General features: G+C 38.3%; 2 protein-coding genes across 10 annotated transcripts in view; one reads left to right on the forward strand and one right to left on the reverse strand.

The window, feature by feature from the left end:
• KANSL1L (KAT8 regulatory NSL complex subunit 1-like) overlaps positions 1-4,277 on the forward strand; it is a 154,289-nt gene extending 150,012 nt beyond the window's left edge. Inside the window, exons 14-15 of one of the 2 annotated variants that reach the window (XM_011932339.1) lie at positions 821-989; positions 1,851-4,277. In XM_011932339.1, coding sequence (XP_011787729.1) covers positions 821-989; positions 1,851-2,081 — 400 coding nt within the window. In that variant the 3' untranslated portion in view covers positions 2,082-4,277. The remainder of the gene's footprint in view (positions 1-820; positions 990-1,850) is intronic. The other variant, XM_011932340.1, reaches the window with a different exon arrangement.
• RPE (ribulose-5-phosphate-3-epimerase) lies at positions 440-22,362 on the reverse strand. 8 transcript variants are annotated; one of them, XM_011932332.1, is made up of 7 exons: positions 22,142-22,362; positions 15,172-15,251; positions 8,883-9,022; positions 8,361-8,495; positions 7,433-7,519; positions 7,123-7,217; positions 440-5,332 (listed from the first exon to the last, which is right to left on the reverse strand). In XM_011932332.1, exons 1-7 carry the CDS (start codon positions 22,261-22,263, stop codon positions 5,317-5,319), a joined length of 675 nt encoding a protein of 224 aa, XP_011787722.1. In that variant the 5' UTR covers positions 22,264-22,362; the 3' UTR covers positions 440-5,316. The 8 variants fall into 8 exon arrangements, with proteins under 8 accessions (XP_011787722.1, XP_011787724.1, XP_011787723.1 ...); XM_011932334.1 differs by lacking the exon at positions 7,123-7,217 and having other exon boundaries at positions 440-5,328; XM_011932336.1 differs by lacking the exons at positions 7,123-7,217; positions 15,172-15,251 and adding an exon at positions 21,470-21,489 and having other exon boundaries at positions 1,683-5,332; positions 22,153-22,362.
• Between the last annotated feature and the right edge of the window lie 826 nt (positions 22,363-23,188).

The following is a 23,188-nucleotide window of genomic DNA, read 5'->3' on the forward strand; positions in this document are numbered from 1 at the left end:
TTTTCGGTGAGACCACTAAAAAGGAAACCATGATGTTGTAACATCAGCTATTTGTGCACCAGAAGTAAAATACTACACAGAATGAGCTTGTATTCAAAATATATTTGAGCTAATTCTATAATGATGAAATTAGTTTCTGTATTTTACTGTTTCTTACGTTGTCAGCCTCAGGAATAGATTTAACTAACAAATAATGTGAAAATTCTCTGTATATATGAAGTAGTTCATTTCAATCTACTTTAATAATGGACCTCACACTGGGGACTGGAGTTTAGGTAATCCATTTTAACATCACTACTTCCAAAATATGTTTTTCTTTAAAAAATAAAAAATTTCTCAAGAAACCTGTTTAGTCTAAAATGCAAAAAAGCCTAAAATACTTTTAGAAACACAAATGAGCTTTGAGGGAAGGGGAAGTAAATCAGACATAATTATTATGTGAGAAAATACCTGCTATTTTATATTTATTATACATTTGATCATTTTTAAAAGAGCCAAAACTCAAAAAGCAAGATTGTGTGAAGTCTGGTAGTCGTTTTAGTTAAGGAGTATCTTTTGTTTAATTAGTCAGACAAAAGACAAAAACAAACACAAGAACACCCCTCCCCCTATTATAATTCGGTAAAATATTTCATAAAGTACTATTTCATCCTCTGAGTACGAAAGTAATAAATAGCACCAGAGGAATTTTTAAAAATCTTTGGGCAAAACTGTTTAAAGTTACCAAGTTAACTTGACTCAGTGATACCTTGGGTTGTCCATAAATTTTCAAGACCTCAAAAAATAACGAATAATTGTGTTTTCCTGATTTTCTTGCTAGAGCTTACAGTAAAAATGTTGAAGGACATGACTTGCTTTTGAAAGAATACCCTAATAACTTTAGTAGCAGTCAGCAATGTGCTGCTGCAAGTCCTCCTGAGCTTCCTACAGAGAACCAGGATCTGTGTGCATATGGCTTACCTTCTTTAAAGCAAAGCCAAGAAACCAAGGTAAGTGCAATATATATGATTAAACTTCCCATTTCTTGCCTTTTAACTACTTGTTTGTAGAAACTACTTGAAAAAAATTAATTTTCTTTATTACATCATTACATAACAAATTCAATAAGATAGTTAGGTAGAGAAGATCTGTATTCCAGCATTTTATGTCCACTACTAACTACAGTCACTTTGTGTAACAAGTCAATACGAACTTCCAAGTACTCATTCATCTATTAGAGAATGGAGGTACTATCAAAGTTTCATTACAAAACAAACCTGATTAATGAATAGCACCTGCTACATGGCCAAAGTTAGCTGCTATTTCTTTCTCCTCATATCTTAAGATTTTTACATGCCTCACCACAGACCCAGTTCCTACCTTAAAGGTACTGCTTTCTAACACTGCATCCATAAAATTCTTACACCTTTCTTCATAAATAGGCACTGAAAAAGAACTAGATCTAGAATGGAATGGAGATTACAGAATTAATAGGCAAGTTGCAGAAAGCTCAGGAAAGAAAAAGTTAATAGGTACCTTTAATAATGAAAATGAAGACATTGTAGAAGTATATCAAACCTGAGAACACTTTCCCAAAGTGCTCTTAGGTTGGAAATGAAGACCACTGCCTGTGGCAGCATTTCCTCTTCTTGGCAGAGGCAAAGTAAAGAAATAAATTCCAAAAGTCACTCAAGAATTCTCAGTATATTCCCTTTTGAGTTGCTATTTAAGTTGAAATGAAAATTTGTACATTTATGTGCTAAAAGAACAGAACAATAATTATTACAATATAGACATGTACAGTTACTTGTTAGATGAATTTAAACAAAACAAATTAGTTGAAACTTAACTGAAAATGTTTCCCCTTTCAGTCTTTGTGGTGGGAACGACGGGCTTTTCCACTGAAGGGTGAAGACATGGCAGCCTTATTATGTGAAGATGAAAAAAAGGATCAGGTTGAATGGTCAAGCACAGCTTTCCATGGTGAAATCTTCGGTACCAGTGTACCAGAGAATGGCCACCATCCAAAAAAGCAGTCAGATGGAATGGAAGAATACAAAACCTTTGATCTAGAACTTACTAATGTTAAAAAAAATAGGTGACAGGGAACAGGTTAAGAAAACTATGTAAATGTAGGAAAGATGGGAAGAAATAAAGCCCTGTTCAGGATCCCCCATCCCCTCCAGAATAAGAGCATGTTCTGCATGTATTAATCTTTTATGCTGTTTATGAAACAGGCAAGATAAGTCTGTTTTTCCTTCTGGAACCACAAGGGTAACCAGCTTTTCATCTACAGACAAGTGGTAGTCATTTGTGTTTATCATGCAACTTACAAACACCAAGATATGAAGTGCTGTAACTTGATGTCAAATCACCTTACTGGGTAATTTTTAACACTATGTGCCCACACCATACATACATACACATATATACACATACATACAAACCTGTGCGCCAAGTGACAGCTATTTTTTATATACATGGTAATTCATTAAAACTGCCTTAATAATATATTAGAATATACAAATATGTGTGTATAAAATAAGCATACACACACACATCCCCCTATGTAGTTTCTGAAACACTGGCAATGACCCACTCCCCTTGGAAATGCATGTATGAACTACCCTATGAAACATAAGCTGCGGTATAGATAAAACACAGGTTTCCACTGATAAAAGACATCTGAACATCTTGAATATAGAGATTAAGTTTTTTGTTGTTTTTTTGTTCAACATGTTTAACCAACAGTAGAAGTTAGTTACAGAAATTTATATACCAGATAACACAAAACTCCTTTATTCAAAATCATTGATATCTTTGGGACTAAACACAGGCTACTTTCTGTTTACTCCTAACAAAATAAAGCAAGCAAATTTGAGTTAAATATTGGTGCAGTTTAATACTATCACATCTCTGAAAACTCAATTTGAGTTTTACCAATTAATGTGTCTCATGAAGACACCAATTTAAAATGAGCCACAAACAGTGAAGTCCTATCAGTATAAAATTTGAAAAAAAAAAAATGATTGTATTTCTAGATTAGCAAGAAATTAGTAATTCTGGCTGATTTCTATTTCTAGCTAATTTGGTCATTCTCTGCCATAGCTTACTCTATTCAAATAAACATATATTCTTGCTTGCATCCTAGATTGGGAATTAAACATTTTCAAAAAACAAAGCTTCAATATTTGGATACTAAAGAGTATATATGAAAGAAAATTTCTTTTGAATCTATAAAACCATTTTTTTATGTGAAAGTTGAGAACAATTTATATAAATCACTTTTTGTCATGTAAAAAGGTTATTCAAGTTGTACTACCCACATAACTGAAAATATTGTCCATTTGGCCTAATCTGTGAGATTTGACACTAAGTTTTTGTTAGAGACTGGAAATTATACTAGTCCTTTTAAGGGGTAAAAAAATCTAAATTCAATACTGACAAACGTTGCTTATAGTTTTACTGTACATTTATTTTTAAAGAAAAATAAAACAAAAGCCAGACAAACCCAAGTTGTCCAGGCAGATAAACTCAAATCTTTGTCACATCTGATATTATAATCTTCTATGTAAGTTTTTTAATTAAAGTTATTTCTATATACCTTGTGTTGCTTGTTATTAAATGCGACCTATTCATGGCACAAAGCTTTCCTAAGCTGAAATAAAAACAAACATTAACAAATTTTTACCTTGTAATGCAGGAAGAAACCCAAGCAAGCTCTAGTCTAAGCTTAACTGTTAGCATTCTTACTTTTTGAACCTTATTTCTGAAAACTTATAGTAGCCTCAAGAAGTCTATTGATACTGGTCCTGATATTTCTTGCCATATTTATAACACAGCAAGAGTATTTACAGGAATGAAATAGCTGATACATATTTTTAGACTCTCTATAATTCACAACAGTTATAAATATTTAGTTTATGGATTGACTCTGCATCCTGTCATCTTTTCGCCTACCTGATCTTTCTTGGAATAAAATAATATATCCTTGGGGTCAAGATCCATAGTTCCAGAATATTCTCAGCCATCTGGTCCTGCTACAGTGTAAAATTAGACTGGAAATAAGACAATGTTAAGTAAAAAGCTTTTTACCTAACCGACCTCCCAAGGGCTCCATCTGTAAAAGTACAGACCAGAAATTCTACCATTTCCCAGATCCTTTCAGGGTACCATCCTACTACTGAGCATTAATTTCTTCATTTTTTAAATGGGGACAAAATATCTGCTTTATTATTACACTTATAGAGGTGATTTACAGATTTAATGAGAATATATCAAAGTACTTTATAACTCACGAAATATAAACTTATATAATGCTATCTACTTTGTATTGAGCATATTCTAAATTCTGGGACTAGTACTGGAAACTTTAGGTATATAGTGTTACCTCTTAATTCTCAACACAACCCCACAGTTGTTATAATTACATTTAATGTATAAATGAGTTAGGAGAAACGCAAAAAAGATTAGGTGATTTGTTAAAGGTCCAGCTAGAAAGGGGTGGTCAGAATTCAACCCAATATTACTTCCAAACAGAGGTTTTACTTTTTCCTTTCTACTCAGAGCTAACACAACAGCATTATTTAACGTCCTTAAGAATGGTGGGGAGGAATCACTGAAAAACCTGCTTTGACAAAACACCCTGATAAAATCTATGCTTGTATTTTAGAACCCCTGGGTTTCACACATTGTTTTTATAGTTTTCACACATCAAGTGTAAGGTTAAAAGTGATAGATTTTAAGAACCAAGAATATGGTATGCCATCCCACCCAAACTTATAAACAAATCACAAATAACATGAAATAGAAAAAAACCGTAAAGACTTCCTTTGCTTTTGGAAAACAGCTGAGAAACAACAAAATTCTTTTCAGAAGTACAGACAAAATTTGTTTTTGTAGTGTAGTCAATATGCCCTCCTTAAGCATTAAGACACTTTTCTGTTTGTAACCTTAATACAGCCGTATTTTTACTCTTTATAAAAATCAAGTCTCTCAATAAAAACAGTATCTTACTCACTAATCATTAAGCTGCATTACTAAAAATGTAGTTATACACACCAATTTCTAACCTCTTAGAATATTCTGCACAATCAGTTTTAATCACTGGAATGAGTAACTGCTCAAAAAAGCAGTGCAGCTTCAATTGCATTATGGTTTGGTAGTCAATATTCCTGTTTTCCAGTAAAAGGGAGATTTCATGAACAGAAACATTGGGCTCCTTATGGTTTCATCGATCAAGAGAACGTTTCTGAGCAGCTTCTGAGCAAACATTTCTTAATAGGTTGATCACAGATCTGGGGTCTTCACTCCTCATAATAGCACTGCCAGACACAATCATGTTAGCTCCTGCCTGGAAGAAGTAAACAGTTAGGTTATGCCTCAAAGGAAAATGGAGAAAAACCTAAAACAGAATTCCTGGACTAGAGTGCCTACCCTTGCCTCTGTCAACATTTCAATCGTATGAGAGCCACTTTTTTAAGCAATCTAGTTCAATAAGAAAAACTTAAAATGTTCACAAGTGAGGATGTGAGATTATTTTTAAATGTGTCTAAGAAATCATTGACCTTTCTGGTAAACCAACTCTCAATTATCTACATGGTATCTTTGCTACTCTTTAGATAAAGTTTAAAAGCCTTTACTCCTCAAGCCCACTAAGGTTTTTCCCAATATGCACCAATGCTTCTGTTAGTTACTTAAAAAAAAAAACAAAAACTTTTATTCTTAATTTGTGAGTGTGAAAGGACAATTATTGCTAAAATGTGAAATTATCCATAAACTACGGGGAAATTAAAGTGATTTCTCATTTTTGTGTCAAAAAATGGAATGAATGTCTCTCTTTATACTTCATTGCATTCCAGAATGGTTTTGAATTGGCTTTAAAAAAAGTTTTTAACATACGTTTAAATATGGAAGCAAAGAAATGAAAAAAGAAAAGCTAAAAAATTGGGTCCAAATTTAACTCTGAGCTTCCTAGGATTTGATTTGAGGATGGAAACCCAATCTGTTTTGTGATTCACTGCTAGAACAAAGAGGGAGAAGTGGGAGAACCACAGGCTGAGGAAAATTTTTCCAGACAGTGTCACTTTATGTATGAGCATTTCTAACAATATTCCTCATAGAAATTATAAAGGTGAGTTTTATAGGGTTAACACTGCAAATATCTCTTCAGTTAACCCATTTATGCCTAGTGTTCCATTATTGGAATGCTAAGCTTGTGGGAGTTCTTCATATCCTGCTGTTTAAGATCATCACCAAGGTCTGATTTTTCACAAAAAAATTTTGCAACCTCTGGCATAAAAGCAGGAGTAGTGTATTGGCAAAGCACAGTTTGTACAAAGCAATTCCACAAGCAGTCAAAAGGATATGAGCTCAGTCATCATCTGCCCAGCCCTCCTGCGTAAGTATTTACTACTGTCAAGCTTTTGATGGGTATATATCAAGCAGAAAAGTGTGACAGTTATACAAGAACCTGGAAGTAGATACCCCACACTGTGAAAGAAAAGCAGGTCATGTGAGTTTTATTTTAATCACTTGTGGTGCTACCAGGAGGGCTGGCATCCTCAGGAACCTGAGTATGCTAGATTTGCTATCTGAAAAAAAAGTAAAAAAAAAGTTTTTATTTGTATAAAGATAGCCAAAGAGGTATACAGAGACAGCCAAAGGGGCATCAGGCCTAAATTTTAATCAAAAATGGTTCTAGCAAGTTCTTACAAGGAACAACTAAGTAATATATAGGTTCTAAAGAATAACGTAATAATTAGGTCAATTAGATTTCTCTACTTTTATCCCCCTTGGAGAGGAGGTATCTTTTAATTCCATATTTTGGAAAAATTTCTCACTTCCAAGGTCCTGGAACTTAATGATCTTCCAAAGGGCTGAAATTCAACATATTATTTTTTAAAAAAGAACTTTCTTCAGCCTTCCTGAGACAACCAGGATTTACTATTTAACAATTTATGTGATTTTAGAATATCCACTTATGGGCCAGACGCAGTGGCTCACATCTGTAATCCCAACACTTTGGGAGGCCGAGGCAGGCAGATCACTTGAGGTCAGGAGTTCAAGACCAGCCTGGCCAACATGGTGAAACGCTGTCTCTACTAAAAATAAAAAAAATTAGCCAGGCACGGTGGCAGGTACCTGTAATCCCAGCTACTCAGGAGGCTGAGGCAGGATCGCTTGAACCCTGGAGGCAGAGATTGCAGTGAGCAGAGATCACACGACTGCACTCCAACCTGGGCCACAAAGACAGACCATCTCAGAAAAAGAAAAAACCAAAAATTCACTTATGGCTGTTTACTTTTCCTAGTTGTACATGTGAACAAAAATACTTTTCCAAGAAAGAAAGTCAACTTAGGAACCACAGAGGGAATTGCTGGCCCATGAGACAATGTCCTGGAGACATACTTGACAGGAAATTGGTCTAGTCAGAGTTGAAGAGCAATCTCACCTCTGCACACTTATGGACAGTGTCAGGACCTACTCCACCATCGACCTCTATATCCAAAGATGGGAACTGGGTCCTCAACCAGTGAACCTAGATATATACATGAGGAAATAAGTAACTCCTAAAGTGGATATGTTGGTGGGGGTGGGGGGGTAGACAACCAAATAAACAAAAAAATCCAACAGCCAAAATTAGCAATTAAAACTCCAATTGTCTCACACAATAACTATACCAATACAACATATTACTGGGGAATACTTGGTTTTTAATAGCAAGCTTTGTTCTATTTGGCAAACAGCAATCTGTAATGTCTTTACAGAGACCGTGTGTCATGGAAAGAAGAGAGACAAATCCTCAATAGTCAATGACAACTTCCAAGAGATTTAAAAGTTACAGAGATAACAATTTCAAAAGAAAATTTCAAGACTCCTAGGCGTGGTGACTGACGCCTCTAATCCCAGCACTTTGGCAGACCAAGCCTGGAGGATAGCTTAAGCCCAGGAGTTCAAGACCAGCCTGGGTACACAGTGAGACCTCCCCTCTATTAAAATATGTAAGAATTAGCTGGGCATGGTGGTGTGCACCTGTAGTCCCAGCTACTCAGGGTGCTGAGGCAGGAGGATCTCTTGAGTCCACGAGGTCGAGGCTGCAATAAACCCTAATTGCATCAGTGCATTCCAGCCCAGGTGACAGAGCAAGACTTTGTCTCAAAGAAAGAGAAAAGTTCAAGATAAAGATGTAATACTTCTCTGATTTCCAAATCAGAAATCTATTACAGCATCTATTATATACTGTATTAGAATGATCTGTAAACATCCCCATCTCCTCACCTTCAGAACAGGTTATGCCTATATATATAAGCCTTTCAATAAATGCTGACTGAATGAACACACAGTAAAAGCCTCACCCCAAAATCAAATACTTCTTTTACCTTTGGCATCATATCTTCCATGAATTTCTGCCCTCCAAACCCCGGTTCCACTGTCATAACCAAGGCCATATCTATTTGATTAGCCCATGGTGCCAAATACTCAACTGAGGTTCCTGGTTTGATGGCAAGGCCAACCTGTAACAGACACAAATATGCTATATCACACTGACATTTACAATTCCCTCTGTATTACATTATTGTGGCATAGCAGGCCCAGTAGAAACATCTGTTCTTATTTTTCAAAAGTTAACAAGACTATTAAATGTAAGTATTTCCAACAAGCAGCAGCTTTCAGAAAATATTAGTGGAATATATAAATGCTATTTGACAAAGAAGTTAAATCCTGGCTTCATAGCTGAAGAACAGCTGCTTAAGTAGGCAATGGGCCCTGACTGTGCCACTGCACTTCAGCCCGGGCGACAGAGCAAGACTCTGTCTCAAAAAAAGAGAAAATTTCCTGTTTCCAGCAAATCTTCCCAACTGAGAGTGAATGTTACAAAACACTCATCACTGGTTTCTTACCTTCATTCCATTCTCCCGAATATCTTTAATCAAAGCCCCTGGGTTCTCAGTAGCCTCGAGATGAAAGGTGTACTGATTGGCTCCTGCTACAGCCATTGGCTTTACCCACTGTTCTGGCTTGGACACCATCATGTGCATGTCTAGAAAGAAAAGACACTTCAAAATATTACTGAAAAATACCTGGTTCATGCTATTGGAAGCCAACCTGTATGCAGTTTTTGCCACTTCAGATATGAACTCTTTGGGCATCACACAAATCATTATTTCCATAGTTATAATTGAGTATAGGTAGTTTCCTCTTATTTTGAAGACAAGGATTTATTTAAATTCATTTACAAAAACCCTTTTCCCACAAAAACCATACAGTGCTGTATATAAAAAGTTAACATCTAAAAATCAGGAAATCTAGGTCCAGGTCCAGGAAATGCCACTCTACAAAACTTAAAGAATATGTCATATTATCCGTACAGACTAGTTTCCTCTAGGAAAATTAAGTGATTCTTTTCATTTCTTCTTTCAATTTATTGAGCAATTACTGTACTATTAATTATTCCTAGGGTTAGAGCAAAAACATGAAACTCTCCTGTCACAGGGATTACATTCTTAATGGGACAGTCAAACAATAAACAAAATAAGGAAGTAAAATGCACACTAGGTAGGCAGTTAATATGGCTGATGTGCCTGGGGAAGGAGATACACCAGTCAGAGGTCAGGGAAGCACGTGGTGAGGAGAAACCCTACGGCATTCTGCAGGCCATTGGGAGAAACCACCACAGTGAAGTGACAAGATAGTATCCACCGAGGAAGCTACGAGAGCAATAACCCAGGTGAAAAATGATGGCAGCAATTCAGGATGGATATGTTCTGAAATAAGAGCAAAGACAGCTGTGGATGGATGAGATGTGGAGGGTGAGAAGATGAGAGGAAAATAAAGATGGCATCAAGGATTTTGGACTTATTAACTAGAAGAATGGAACTGCCATTAATTGAGAGGCAAAAGACTGCAAGAACAAATTTAGGGGGAAGGATATGTTGACTAAAAGAAACCTGATATTCATCCTAATGCTAAAGCTTGATCCATATAAACATATAAGGTGAAAATGGGCATGGCCTGCTTAAGGATCTTGACTTAAAACATAATAGCATTTCATGAGAAGGAGAGGGCAGCTTAAAACAAGCTAAACCAAGAAATAACACTGTGAAGAATCCTGTGTTTGATAAATGGATTTATGGAGGAGAGGTTTTGAGTTTTTTATTTTGCTAGAGGAAGCACATTTCTGATACAGCCAAGCTATACTTAAGAAAAAAAAATTCTGGCCGGGCGCGGTGGCTCAAGCCTGTAATCCCAGCACTTTGGGAGGCCGAGACGGGCGGATCACGAGGTCAGGAGATCGAGACCATCCTGGCTAACACAGTGAAACCCCGTCTCTACCAAAAAATACAAAAAACTAGCCGGGCGAGGTGGCGGGCGCCTGTAGTCCCAGCTACTCGGGAGGCTGAGGCAGGAGAATGGCGTGAACCTGGGAGGCGGAGCTTGCAGTGAGCTGAGGTCTGGCCACTGCACTCCAGCCCGGGCGACAGAGTGAGACTCCGTCTCAAAAAAAAAAAATTCTAACATTCCAGAACAATTATGAAATACAGCAAAGCCTTTTAAAAAAAAGTCAGAAAAAGAGAGTATAAAGCTTGACTAATAAAGTCAAGATTAACATTTGTATTTCTAATCCACCAAAAGTAATTGTATGAGAACTTTTTTTTTTTTAATAGAGATAAAGTTTCGCTTAACTCCTGGCCACAAGTGATCCTCTCATGTTGGCTTCCCAAAGTGCAGGGATCATAGGCATGGGCCACTACACCCGGCCTAAATTAGAACATATTTTAATAGGTAAACTTTATTCTTAAAAAAAAGTATTAAATCTGGTGTTTCTTATTCTTTGAATTATAAACAAGGAAAATTCAAGCTGGTTGAAAATACCTACTCTATTCATTCCATAAGTTACCAGACTGCTAGCTATGTCATCCTTACTCAATCTCTAGCATCCAGTAACCACTAGCAACCCTCAATGGAGAATTTCTATGGTGTTCAGGGAGTCAGTAGTTCAGCAAATCTGTGTACAGTTAACATTAGATCAGCAATTCTCAAACATTCTATTATCATTCTATTATCTATTACAATCATAATTATTCATAAAATTGGTCAACAATATGCTGATTAAAAAGAATCTAAGTTCTATTAAATTCTAAGTTACATTAAAAAAACACTCACTATATATGGCTAGGTGTGGTGGCTCAAGCCTGTAATCCTAGCACTTTGGGAGGCCAAGGCAAGTGGATTGCTTGAGCCCAGGAGTTCACACTCTTAAAAATTAATAATGACCACAAGAAACTTCTGTTGATATGGGTTATATTTATAGATATTTAATGTGTAAGAAATTCAAACTAAGACATTTTAAAGCATGTAATTTTTGGCAGGTATGGTGGCTTACACCTATAATCTTAGGAGGCTGAGGAGGGAGGATGGCTTGAGCCCAGTTTGAGACCATCCTGGGCAACGTAGTAAGACTCCTTCTCAACAACAACAGAATAATTAGCTAGGCATGGTAGTGTGATCCTGCAGTCCCAGCTACTAGAGGGGACGAGTGAGGTGGGAGGGCTGCTTGAGCCCAGGAAGACCGAGGCTTCAATGAGGTATGAAGGCCACGACTGCACTCTAGCCTGGGCAACAGAGCAAGACTGTCTCAAAAAAGATAACTCTATTACATATTAATTAAGAGTGGTATCGTTTGTTTTACATGTTTGCAAGTCTTCGGTGTCTGGCTTAATAGAAGACACCTATATTCTCACATCTGTTCCGTATCCAATCTGTTGTAACACAGATGCTCTATGACTTACAATGGGTTTACATCCCAATTAACTCATCCTGAATTGAAAATACTGTTATGTCTAATTGCATTTAATATACCAAATGTTCACACAGCTTAGCCTAGCCTACCTTAAATGTGCTGAGTGGTAATTTTATAAAGGTTAGCTGCAATGTGCACTCTGTAAACCCTATCAACAAGCTTTTCATTCTTTGTTACATTAAAACCCATTGTTTGTCTTGTATTTTCAATGGGTATTTTAAGTACTGATTTACTGAGTTACACACATCTTACAAATAGTGACAGATTTCATTCTATAGTACCCCAAAATTACATTTGTTAAAATAACTACAGATCTCATCAGAAAAGCTTGTTAACTGTTGGGACACTATCAAATCCACAGTGGTAAGATACACAAGTTCTTCAAAATTCTAATTTTGGGAACAAAAACTGACAAGGTATCTCTTTCCTTGAAGAGACAGCCTCATTTAGTTAACTTTTTAAAAAAGTCATTAAAATAGCCAGGTCTGAAAAACCATAGTTTATCTGTCAGTTGCTCTTTCAAAAAAACATAGTGTTCAGATCATACCTCTACGGTACAAGTAGTTTTCCTTGAGAAAACCATTATGTTCCAATATGCAGCAATGCAGCACAAGTGCTTTATAAGCACTTCCTACTTTGTCACACAAAATATTAAAAAGGCATGTATTCAAGGACCAAGATTTATTAGTTTGTATTGCTTCATCAAGGATACTTATTGCAAATGCATGATGATGAAGAATATAACAATTCCTGATATAGTCCCTGCCTTGAGTTGGTTAAGGCACAAGCAAACTAACTCATCAATGTTTTTGTACCATCAGTAGAAATAACGGCAAATAATTTCCTAGTGTTATGAAAATAGTTTTGATATACTCTCATGGATGACCTGCAAGGGTCTTAAGGAATTGTGTGAGTCCTTATACAAAGTACTTGAGGATCACTGATTTAGACAATGACAGGAACAGACTTTTCCCTATCACTTTATTTCTTAGACATTTATTTCTACTCAATATGAAAACTGAAGAGTTAAGAATGTTAGCGTTACATATACAACAAAACATGTAATCTTGGTCCTAGAATACATTCATATATCAATTATCCAACAACCAAAATCCAAGAATTAAACAAATGTTTCTTAATATAAAAAACAAAGGTAGCTGGGCCCAGTGACTTACACCTACAATCACAACAGTTTGGGAGGCCAAAGCAGGAGGATGGCTTAAGCCCAAGTGTTCAAGATCAGCCTGGGCAATACAGGGAGATCTCATCTCTACAAAAAGTACAAAAATAAAAATAGCCGGGTGTGGTGGCACACACCTGTAGTCCTAGCTATAGTTGCGGCGGGAGGACTGCTTGAGCCCAGGAGTTCAAGGATGCAGCGAGCTATGATTGTATCACTGTACTCCTGCCTGGGTAATAGACGGAGTCTGTCTCTTAAAGGAACAACAACAACAACAAAAAGCCAAAAACCAAAAAACAAGGGTCATAAAACCCAAACATTAAAGTAAATGGAGTTCATTAATCCTTCAGACAAAATTCTAGAAATATTAATTAGCAAGTTTATCAACAAATTAAAAACAACAAGAAAAAGCAGATTGTGTGTGGTGGCAGCCACACAGGATTGTTAAAAGGAAAGGCACTGACAAGAAATGATATAGACAATAGTATGGTGTGACAATGGGAGCCCAAATAAAAGGGAGCAAAAGCGAAAAAAAAGAAAGCATTAAAAAAATTCACACAAGAAAGCCAGAAGCGAGGATTCTGGCCATTGATTGTACAGTGGGAGCAAACAATGCTATGTATTTCATCCACCTCTCATGGTCATGAGAACAACCTTAATTCATAGGAAAAGTCATGGTATCTGCCATATAAGCTAACTGTGGCTTAAGAAAAAGTTTAGATAATCAGAGGACTATATCCCATTGTCTGGAAATTTCAAAATGGTGAACATATTGGTGGAACATTGTTTCCTCATGCCACATAAATGAGGTAATAATGTACATTTTCTTTGGTGTACTCAAAGTAGATGGATCCTATGCAGAGGCTGAAGACTGTATCCAACTAAATTTTCTGTGATATTGGAAATGTCCCATAGCTGCACTGCACAATATGTGACTGCTGAAGACTTGCAACGCGATTAATGTGAATAAGAAACTGAATTTTTAAGTTTATGTAATTTAATTTAAAAAAAAAATTTTTTTTTTTTGACATGGAGTCTCACACTGTCACTCGGGCTGGAGTGCAGTGGAATGATCTCAGCTCACTACAGTCTCCACCTCCCAGGTTTAAGAGCTTCTCATGCCTCAGCCTCCTGAGTAGCTGGGATTATAGGAGTGCGCCACCACGCCCGGCTAATTTTTGTATTTTTAGTAGAGACAGGGTTTCACCATGTTGGCCATTCTGGTCATGAACTTAAGTTTATTTAATTTTAGTAGCTACATGTGGCTTATGACTACCATAGTGAACAGCACAGAGTCCTTCATAAAACTGGTCAACAATATGCTGATTAAAAAGAATCTAAGTTATACTAAATTCTAAGTTACATTTAAAAAACTATTTAGGCTAGGCGTGGTGGCTCAAGTCTGTAATCCTAGCACTTTGGGAGGCCAAGGCAAGTGGACTGCTTGAGCCCAGGAGTTTGAGACTAGCCTGGGCAACATAGCAAAACTCAAGTCTCTTTTTTTTAAAAAAGAAAAAAATAAATAACACTACTTAAAAAGAAGTGTACAATTTCTCATGTTTAAGAGATCTGACAGGTGAGATATTGCTAACTTAATATAAATCACTTGTAGGCCACTAAGTAATCTTAAAAATCTTAATTTACATTGTACTATGACATTGGAGTGAATATTTAGGCACCACTTGTAGAAAGCTCCAATTTGCACAAAACAAATGGCTTTTGGGCCATAAATCAACTGATTCATAAACTCATTTAACAATTACACTGAGCCCTGATCATGTCTATGCTTAGCTTTAGGAAAACCACAGTAAATAAAGTGGATTCAATCCCTGCCCTCAGAGTTTACAGTCTAATAAAAGTCATCGCAGATCAAAGGAAGTTCTCAGAGGAAAATCAACAGGTGATAAGATAATTGGATAAAGGTTAATTTGGGAGAGGGCACTCAAAAAGGCCTCTCTGAGGAACTGACAAATGACTTGAGGCCCAAAGATGTGGCAGCCAGCCAAGCTACTACCTTTCCACGCAGATGAGCCAAGGCCCAGAGGCAGGAAGAAGTTTGGCTTGTTACTGGAGTCAAGCCAATGAAGACCCAGCATAGGGAAGTTGGGGAAAGGGTGCCAGATGAACTTGGAAGTTAAAAAAATCAACCATCCAGTTTTCCTTTACTTGAGCGACACATCCAGCTTCAGATGGTATAACACCCACTTACCAAAGAAAGGGTCCTGGCCTAGCTGCTTTCGAAGGCTTTCTACCACAGGGTGACCAAAGGTGATGTTGGGAACAAAATGCCTACAAGACAAACAAAATCTACTCTGAAAATGTTTTCAATTCAGTTTCTGTATCTCTCTCAATATGAATTCTGACACGGGTTGAGGGGATTGTGTGCAATGTTTTCCAATTTAATACTTAATCATCAGTATTAAATAATACTAAAAATACTGGGTCATTTTGGTTTTACTAGGTAATGTCTTCTTGACATTTCAACAAATCATGTCACATATATTTTCATAATGATTTGACTCTGTAATTCATAACCCATGACAGATAGAAATGGAGAGATGAGAAAATCAGAAACCCTCAGGCTTTATGACTTGCCCAAGTCACACACTAGTTAGTAAGTTCTGGACTCTTAACATTGATCTGAATCCTAGTCTGTCTCAGGAGGCCTGTGGCTACTTCTAATCACTTCTATCACAGGGCATTAAATGACAGTTTCTTTAAACTTTCTTAAAGATGACTAATAAAGAAACGTGATGTGTTTATTAATAATGACCACCCTTCACTGAGGGTTTACTACATGCCAAGCATTGTAATTTACTTCATCTTCATGACAGCCTTATAGAGTAGATGCTATTATTATCCCCTCTGAAGAGCACAAGATAAATAAAATCCTTAAGTAACTCAGTTAATAATTTGTGAAGTGGATTCAAATTAAGTCTACCAGCTGGGTGCAGTGGCTCATTCCTGTAACCCCAATACTTCAGGAGGCTGAGGCAGGCAGATCACTTGAGGTCAGGAGTTCAAACCAGCCTGGCCAACGTAGTGAAACCCTGTCTCTACTAAAAATACAAAAATTAGCTGGGAGTGGTGGCATGCACCTGTAATCCCAGCCACTCAGCAGGCTGAGGCAGGAGAATCGTTTGAACCTGGAAGACGGAGAGTGCAGTGAGCCAAGACTGTGCCACTGTATTCCAGCCTGGGCGACAAAGACTTATCTTTGAGACTTATCTCAAAAACAAAAACAAAAACAAATCAAGTCTACCAGACCCACGGTACTTAGCCTTTACCTTACTCCAGTTAATCTTTTTGTTCTATCACTAGTTCACTTAAATATTTAACAAAACCAGGGCCAGGCACAGTGGCTCACACCTGTAATCCCAGCACTTTGGGAGAACGAGGTGGGCGGATCACAAGGGCAGGTGTTCAAGACCAGCCTGGCCAACATGGTGAAACTTCATCTCTACTAAAAATACAAAAAATTCACTGGGCATGGTGGCGTGCATCTGTAATCCCAGACACTCGGGAGGCTGAGGCAGGAGAATCACTTGTACCCAGGAGGTGGAGATTGCAGTGAGCCGAGATTGCGCCACTGCGCTCCAGCCTGGGCAACAAAGCAAGACTCCGTCTCAAAAAATAAAAAATAAAAACAATAATAATAATAATAAAATCTCCTATATGCAAGTACCATACTAGGTGCTTCAGAATACTGTTTTGTAAAGAAATATGCTACAGTTCCTGTTTTTCCTAGGAGCTTACCATCTCACTGGCAAGAAATGACAGAGATTGACAGCTAATGACTCACCAGAATTCACAACCCTACTGCTATCGTATAGTTGTCAGTAGGATATCAACTCAGTCAAACCTTCTCATGCCTAGTTACCTTTACATTCAAGCGACCCATGTGACTTTACATCCCAGTTCCCAGTTCCCTTTACATCTAAGTGGCTTATGTGACTAACTCTCACCACCGGACTGTGAGTACAAGTAATGTGTGTCACTGCAGAGTCCGGTAGGTTAAGGAGAATTCCTTTCCTATTGCCACTTTACCTTTCTGCCAACAAAGCCCTTACAGAATGGAAGAGACACAGAATGGAAGAACACTCACACTGAACTCTTACATGAAGGAGAAACTAGAACTAAGCTACTGAAATCTGGGCTTTGTTAAAGCAGCAGGTATTATCCTATATGAGGATTACAAGAAAAGCTATACAATAACAGGCAGGTAACATGTCATTATAGACAAAATATACATAAAATAAGAGCAAATATTAGAGAACATTAAGAAAGAAGTTCATGAGATTTACAAAATAGGATTTATAAACATGGGAAAAGAAACAAAGCCTGAAAATGAAGCAAAAGCAGAAACAAGCAAGTTATAGTTAAAGACGTGGAGAGTGGTATTGACCAACTTTGGCTAGTGTAAAAAAAAAGATGGGAGGTGGGTAGCATCACATTAAAGGCGTCAAAGGCCAAGCTCATTGTCTGGACTTTTGTCCTGCTGGAAATATGAAGTAAGATCTTAGAGCAAGAAATATTAATAAATAAGATAGAATGGGAAATACATTACAAGAGGGTAGGTAATTGCAACTGCCACTTGGTAAGCGGCAAGGAACACTAAGAATGACAAGACAGGCAAAACTGATCGGATCTGTTAAATGATTAGGTGTGTGGGAGGGGAGTTAAAATACAAACTATGTTTAAGGTCTTACAGTTAAGATGACAGGTAGAATGAGTGTTAATAAAAACCAAACTTATACATGAGCCACACACAATTCTAAAGACTTTCTATATATTAAATCATTAAAACCTCACAACAACCCTATGAGGTAGGTACTTTTATTAACTGTATTTTACAGATGAGGAACAGAGGCCCAAGGTCACACAACCAGTAAGCGCTGGGGGCAGGAGTTACACATAGGCACCATGGCTACCAAGTCCAGGCTCTTAACTACTATGCTCATCTGTCCCTATAACAACAACTAACGAAACAAATGGGGAACAAGTCTAGCGGAGAAGAGATTGAAGAGAGAGAGGTAAGGATTCAGGACACATCGGAGAGGGACAGCTAAGGCGGAGGGGTACAGACACTTTCACTCAATAACACCTTGGTCTTTGGAGGTTTAATTTCTATCATTAAAAAAGTGATTCTACCATTTGCCTGAGCAATGATTGTCAGGGCTGTGGATAAGATGTATGTGTTTACTTAAAACTTGAAATAAGGGTCAAAGAAGCAGGCAGTAAGGCCTATTGAATGTTTTACAACTCTGGAATTAAAGATCTGAATTTCACATACTGTTCTTTTATTATGCTGTGTAGTCTGGGAAATAGTTTTGTTGTCATAACAGTAGGTTTCATTTATCATGAAAATAAAAGCATAATATCCACCTCCCGAGTAAACACGAGAACCAAAAAAAAAAATACACTTCTACTTTTTTGGGAAAACCTAAACAAAACGTATAAAAATACTATCCCCACAGTTACGTGACTTAATTTGTGTTTTTGAAAATCAATTAAATGCTAGGTTCACAAAGTACACTGGAAGAACAAAAATGCAACAGTAGTCTCAAAAAAACCCAAAGGCTGTGCTGAGCCATAACAAAAAAGGGCTACAATCCTAAGCATGAAGTCAGGGTGTCCCAAATTTACCAAACAGTAACGATGAGAGCAGTTCTAATGTATTTACAGTCTCTACCTCAGCCTACTGACTCCAAAGAGGACCAGGAACCTGACTTTTTAACAAATGCCAGAGGGAGTTAACAGACCAGCTTGGAAAACACTTAATTATTTCACTTTAATGGAGAGAAACTTCATTAAAAGTTATGCTTCATCATTATCTTATTCTGCCTCTTTTTCCTTTATTTTCTGGAGTCAGTTAACTGTGAAAGAAATAAAATACAATAAAAAGGTATTCCTTTCTCCCAGGGACTCACTGGAATTACACTATAATTTTTTGTAATACAACGATACAATTTGCTCTCTCACATTCCATCATCACTCCTAAGCTTTACTTACGTAATTCTAACACAATCTACTGCAGACAGATCAAGCCATTTACCCTATCTCCTAACAAGGCAAAGATGGTAAGAGGAGGATTAGAGTCGCTATAAAAGGTACAGGACTGTAACTAGAAAACAATCTTCCTGTGAATCAGGAATCACAAACTCAAATGCTGCTGGGGGTTAGTAGATAACATCAAAGAGCCAAACAGAGCAGACAGGGAAAGGCGCCAAATGAAGTACATCCCGGGTGACTAAAGGTGACGCTGCCCCTGTCAGCTCCAGCGCGTGTCACCTTGTAAGACTGAGGACCCAGTGCTGGAAGTCTTTGTTTTTTGTTTTTTTCCCCCAAAAGTGAGAAATGCAGCGAAAGTCAGAAATGTGAAATCGTCCCAGTTTTAAATCCTGGTAGCTAATTTAGAAGTTAGTTTGCTAATTTAGAAATTCTTTGCTCTGTTCCCATGGTTAGGATGAACACATTCTAGTCACTGTCCTGTCATGATGTATTTATGTGTTTTCTAGTTTTTTTTTCCCCAGAGAATCCATTTGTCCTTTGTTTCACATATCCAATCATGCTAGTGCTCCATCTTCCACAGTACTCCCTCTCCCCAAACCGGTTTCTGACTTTCTAAATGAAGAAATTCAGTTGTAATCAGGGGAGAAATTGGAGGTCTTGGTGGGGAGGAAACTAGAAAACAACAAGCACATCCAAAGTGTAATGCTGGATGAGATTTTAAAAAGGGGCCAGGAAAAAAAACCACGAAGGCAGTCCTGGGAGGGAAGGGACATTGTGGCTGCACTTTCATAGCCCTAGCCTGGTGGACACCACAGCACATCACATAGGGGCCCTGGTACCAGCTCTGCCAGCCTCTGCTGAATCTGGTGAGACATCAGGGAAGAAGCTGAACCTCCCTACACTGGTTTCCTCCTTTGCAAAAGGGGAATAAAAACAGCTCTTAACTTAGAAAGTAGAGAAGATTAAAAGAGAAATAATTTTAAAATTGTGTATTCAGAATTCAGTTTTTCCAAACCAAAGTACCTCCTGGCAAAGGGGAAGAGGAATAAATAAAAAACAAATGCTTATTTTTTATTTTTTTGTTCCCAAAACTCTGATCCATAGTAAATACTTTATCTTATTGAGCTCAGTCTGCCATAGAGCTGTGAGGGGACAAAAGTGACTCCTGAGAGACTCCTCCTATTATGATTAAGCTATTCATTCATTCAGCCAATGATAACTAAGCTCCTTATGGTGCTTTTCCAGCAAAGAACACATAGGTGAGCAAAAAGAAAAAAAACTTGGCTTTCAGGAAGCTTATAGGGGAGCAGAAGAGACATGAAATAAGTTAACAACAATAAGTATACCGTTAACAAAAATAAGTATACAAATTATTAGTTGCTTTTTTGAGGCCAAAGAATGTCTTAATCATTCCCTGTAAGCCTAGGACCCACAGGAAGCATTTAATTTGAGACAACACAAGTTGCTGCATTGCTTCCAACCCTGGCTCCATTATTTTCTAGTTACAAGACCATTGTCAGATGACTTAACCTCTCTGTGCCCAACTCCTCGCTGTCAAATGCTGGTGGTAATAACATCAATTTCAAACGGCTGGGTGAGTTAATTCACACACAAAAAACGCCAGAACAGAAATAGTCAAGTGCTCATAAACACTGCTATTATGGTTATCATTAATAATCCTGACTGGTGAACTGAAACAATTACTTTCACCAACCATTAACTTACTCAAACACAGTTTAATTAAAACCAAATTGCTTTCTGTGTCAAACAGATTCACAAATATATATGTAGCTTATTCCATCCTGGGACCCTCCAGGTGTTTACTCTGGCACAAAAATGTAGCTACTTATCTTTGAGGTACACACTCAGGGTATTACCTGTGACAGTTTAAGGCTTTCAAGCAAAGGTGTCAAAAATGAAGTAAATAAGTACAATTACATATAATGGCCAACTAAAGGCTAACCTTTGTGAGAGATAATATTTACTAAACTTCTTACACATTTGGACTATTCTTAGTACTCTACGGTCAAAGTTCTGTCATTATCAGTTGGGTGGACTCCTAAGGTAACTGGGTAAAATGCAAAAGAGAAACAATACATTTAACCACATAGAGCAACGGAAGATAAAACTCTTCAAAGTCAGATTAACATTAAAAAGAAAAGGAAATCATCACCTTTTGAAAATAACACCAATTTGCAAACTGAATGAGGAAACACAGAGTTTTTACCTATTTAAAATAAATTTATTTTTCCATCCCCACTCAAGATATGATTTTTATAGTCAGTTAACAGTGGGGCTCAGAGAACTACTTCGCAAACCCAGGAAGGGCCAAGCTGCAAGTCTGTCACAATCTTCTGTAATCTTGAGGGAGTCTTACTATTTTCTGTGGGGTTGTTTCCTCATTCTATCACCAACTTCAGAAACTAATATCCTGATTCCAAACAATATTATGTGCTGTATCTACAGTGCTTAAAAATTACTTACAAAAAACTGACCTCCCTGAAGAGCAGGGTGCCTGAAGAGAAAATAGGAAATCAGACTTTTAATAATGATGTAACTAACAATTACAGAGAACTTAATATACGCCAGGCACTGTAAACCTTACATGTACTCGCTCATTTCATCTTCCAAAGATGCCTAAGCGGTAGGTTCTATTAGTAGTTCCATTTTTCAAATTATGAAACTGAAGCTCAATGAAGTTAGTGGCTTGTCCAAGGTAACCCAGCCAAGTGGCAGAACTCGGGAACCTCGCTGCAGGTGCCAACTTCAATCGTTACAGAAGTCTGTCTCCCCAGCTTTGCCACTAACTAGCTATATGAGCTTGGGCAAGTCATGCTTCTCCCCTTGGGCCTCAGTTTCTGTAGCTGAAAGTGAAGAAACGTCCTAAAGATTTAGGTCGCTTCCGGGTCCTAAGTGATGTAAGACCACACGTTACTTGGGGGGGAGGGGAGGAATTGAGGTTTGGGATCCGGCCGCAACCCAGGATGCCGCGACAGTTCTGCTCCTGCCAGAGCCTCCAGGGTTCCTACCCAACTCCCCTTCTAGCATCGCGTTCAGAGTGAGGCGCTCCGTGGCACAGGGACGCGGTACATCCAACAGGCACTCAATAAAGGTGCGCTGATCCCGCCCCCCGCGCGGCAAGCCCGACTGGAGCCCGGAGGACTTACCCGTCCATTACATCCAGGTGCAGATAATCGGCCCCAGAGTCTAGCATCCGGAGGCACTCGGCCCCTAAATTGGCCAGGTCGCTGTTGAGGATGGAAGGGCCAATCTTGCAGCCCGACGCCATACCGCTGGCTCCCCAGAGCAAGTTACCCCACTAGTACCCCGGCAAGACTAGAGCGTCACTCCGATTGGGTGGGCAGTTTTGGCCCCGCCCCTTCTCCGTACAGGCTTCCGGACTGTACCGGAAGCAGCGATTCTGCGGTGAGGAAGTTCCGCCTCCTCCTGGCGTGAGGCGGTCTCTGCCGTCCGCCTGGGGCGGGGCGGGACACGTGGGTGTTGTCTTCCTAGTTCTGACCTTCTTACGCTGTTTGGATTTTAAAGTCCTCGCAGTACTCAAGGCGTTTCTTAACCTTTTTTCGCTTTGCTTCCCCTGCAGTTCCTTCTCCTCGGCTCTTGACTTCACATCACTTTTTGTTTCTCCACCCTTTGCATATGCGTTCCTTTCCTCTCCAGCGCCTATGCTGGCCCTTTAAAACAACAATTAAAAACCTTCTTCCCTCGTATTTCTCTTAGAGCTCTTCTTTTGAGCTGGAGGAACCCTGGCTCTGCCAGGTACTAGCTGGGTGACCTGGCAAGTCACTTCTTACTCAAGTTTTCTCATCTGTAAAGACAGTGCCCAGCTTTAGGGTTGTATTAAATGAGTGAAGCCAGGTAATGCGCCCAGCAGGATGCCTGGTGCTCAGTACAAAATGGTAGTTATATTACCCTCTTTTTCTGCCTCTGCACTTCCTCCTTCTTGTCTTTTTTGTTTTTCCCTCTGTTGAGGCTCAGAAAATAATAGCCCAAAGTGAAGGCCTCAGACGCAACAGTGTTTCTCTGACTTCCTTTCCTGCTCTCTTCTCAATCTCATTCTCCCAGGAGGCAGGTCATAGAAACTAGAGCCCCTCTTCCCTAAGAGTCACTGAAACCAGAACCCCCTTTTCCTGAAGCCAGCCATAAAACCCAAAAGCATTACTCTAACTTTCCTCCACCTTTCTGTGTAAAAACTG

This window comes from Colobus angolensis, unplaced genomic scaffold (genome assembly GCF_000951035.1).
Source record: "Colobus angolensis palliatus isolate OR3802 unplaced genomic scaffold, Cang.pa_1.0 Scaffold95, whole genome shotgun sequence".
In the NCBI taxonomy this organism is placed as follows: Eukaryota; Metazoa; Chordata; class Mammalia; order Primates; family Cercopithecidae; genus Colobus; species Colobus angolensis.

Coding starts and splice junctions, on each gene's coding strand:
- RPE (XM_011932330.1), bottom strand. CDS start 22,263: ATGGCGTCGGGCTGCAAGATTGGCCCTTCCATCCTCAACAGCGACCTG. Junction 15,252..22,141: donor CACCTGGATGTAATGGACGG/GTAAGTCCTCCG, acceptor TTTGTCTTGTAG/GCATTTTGTTCCCAACATCA. Junction 7,520..8,360: donor TGGAAGATATGATGCCAAAG/GTAAAAGAAGTA, acceptor GTATATATCTAG/GTTCACTGGTTGAGGACCCA.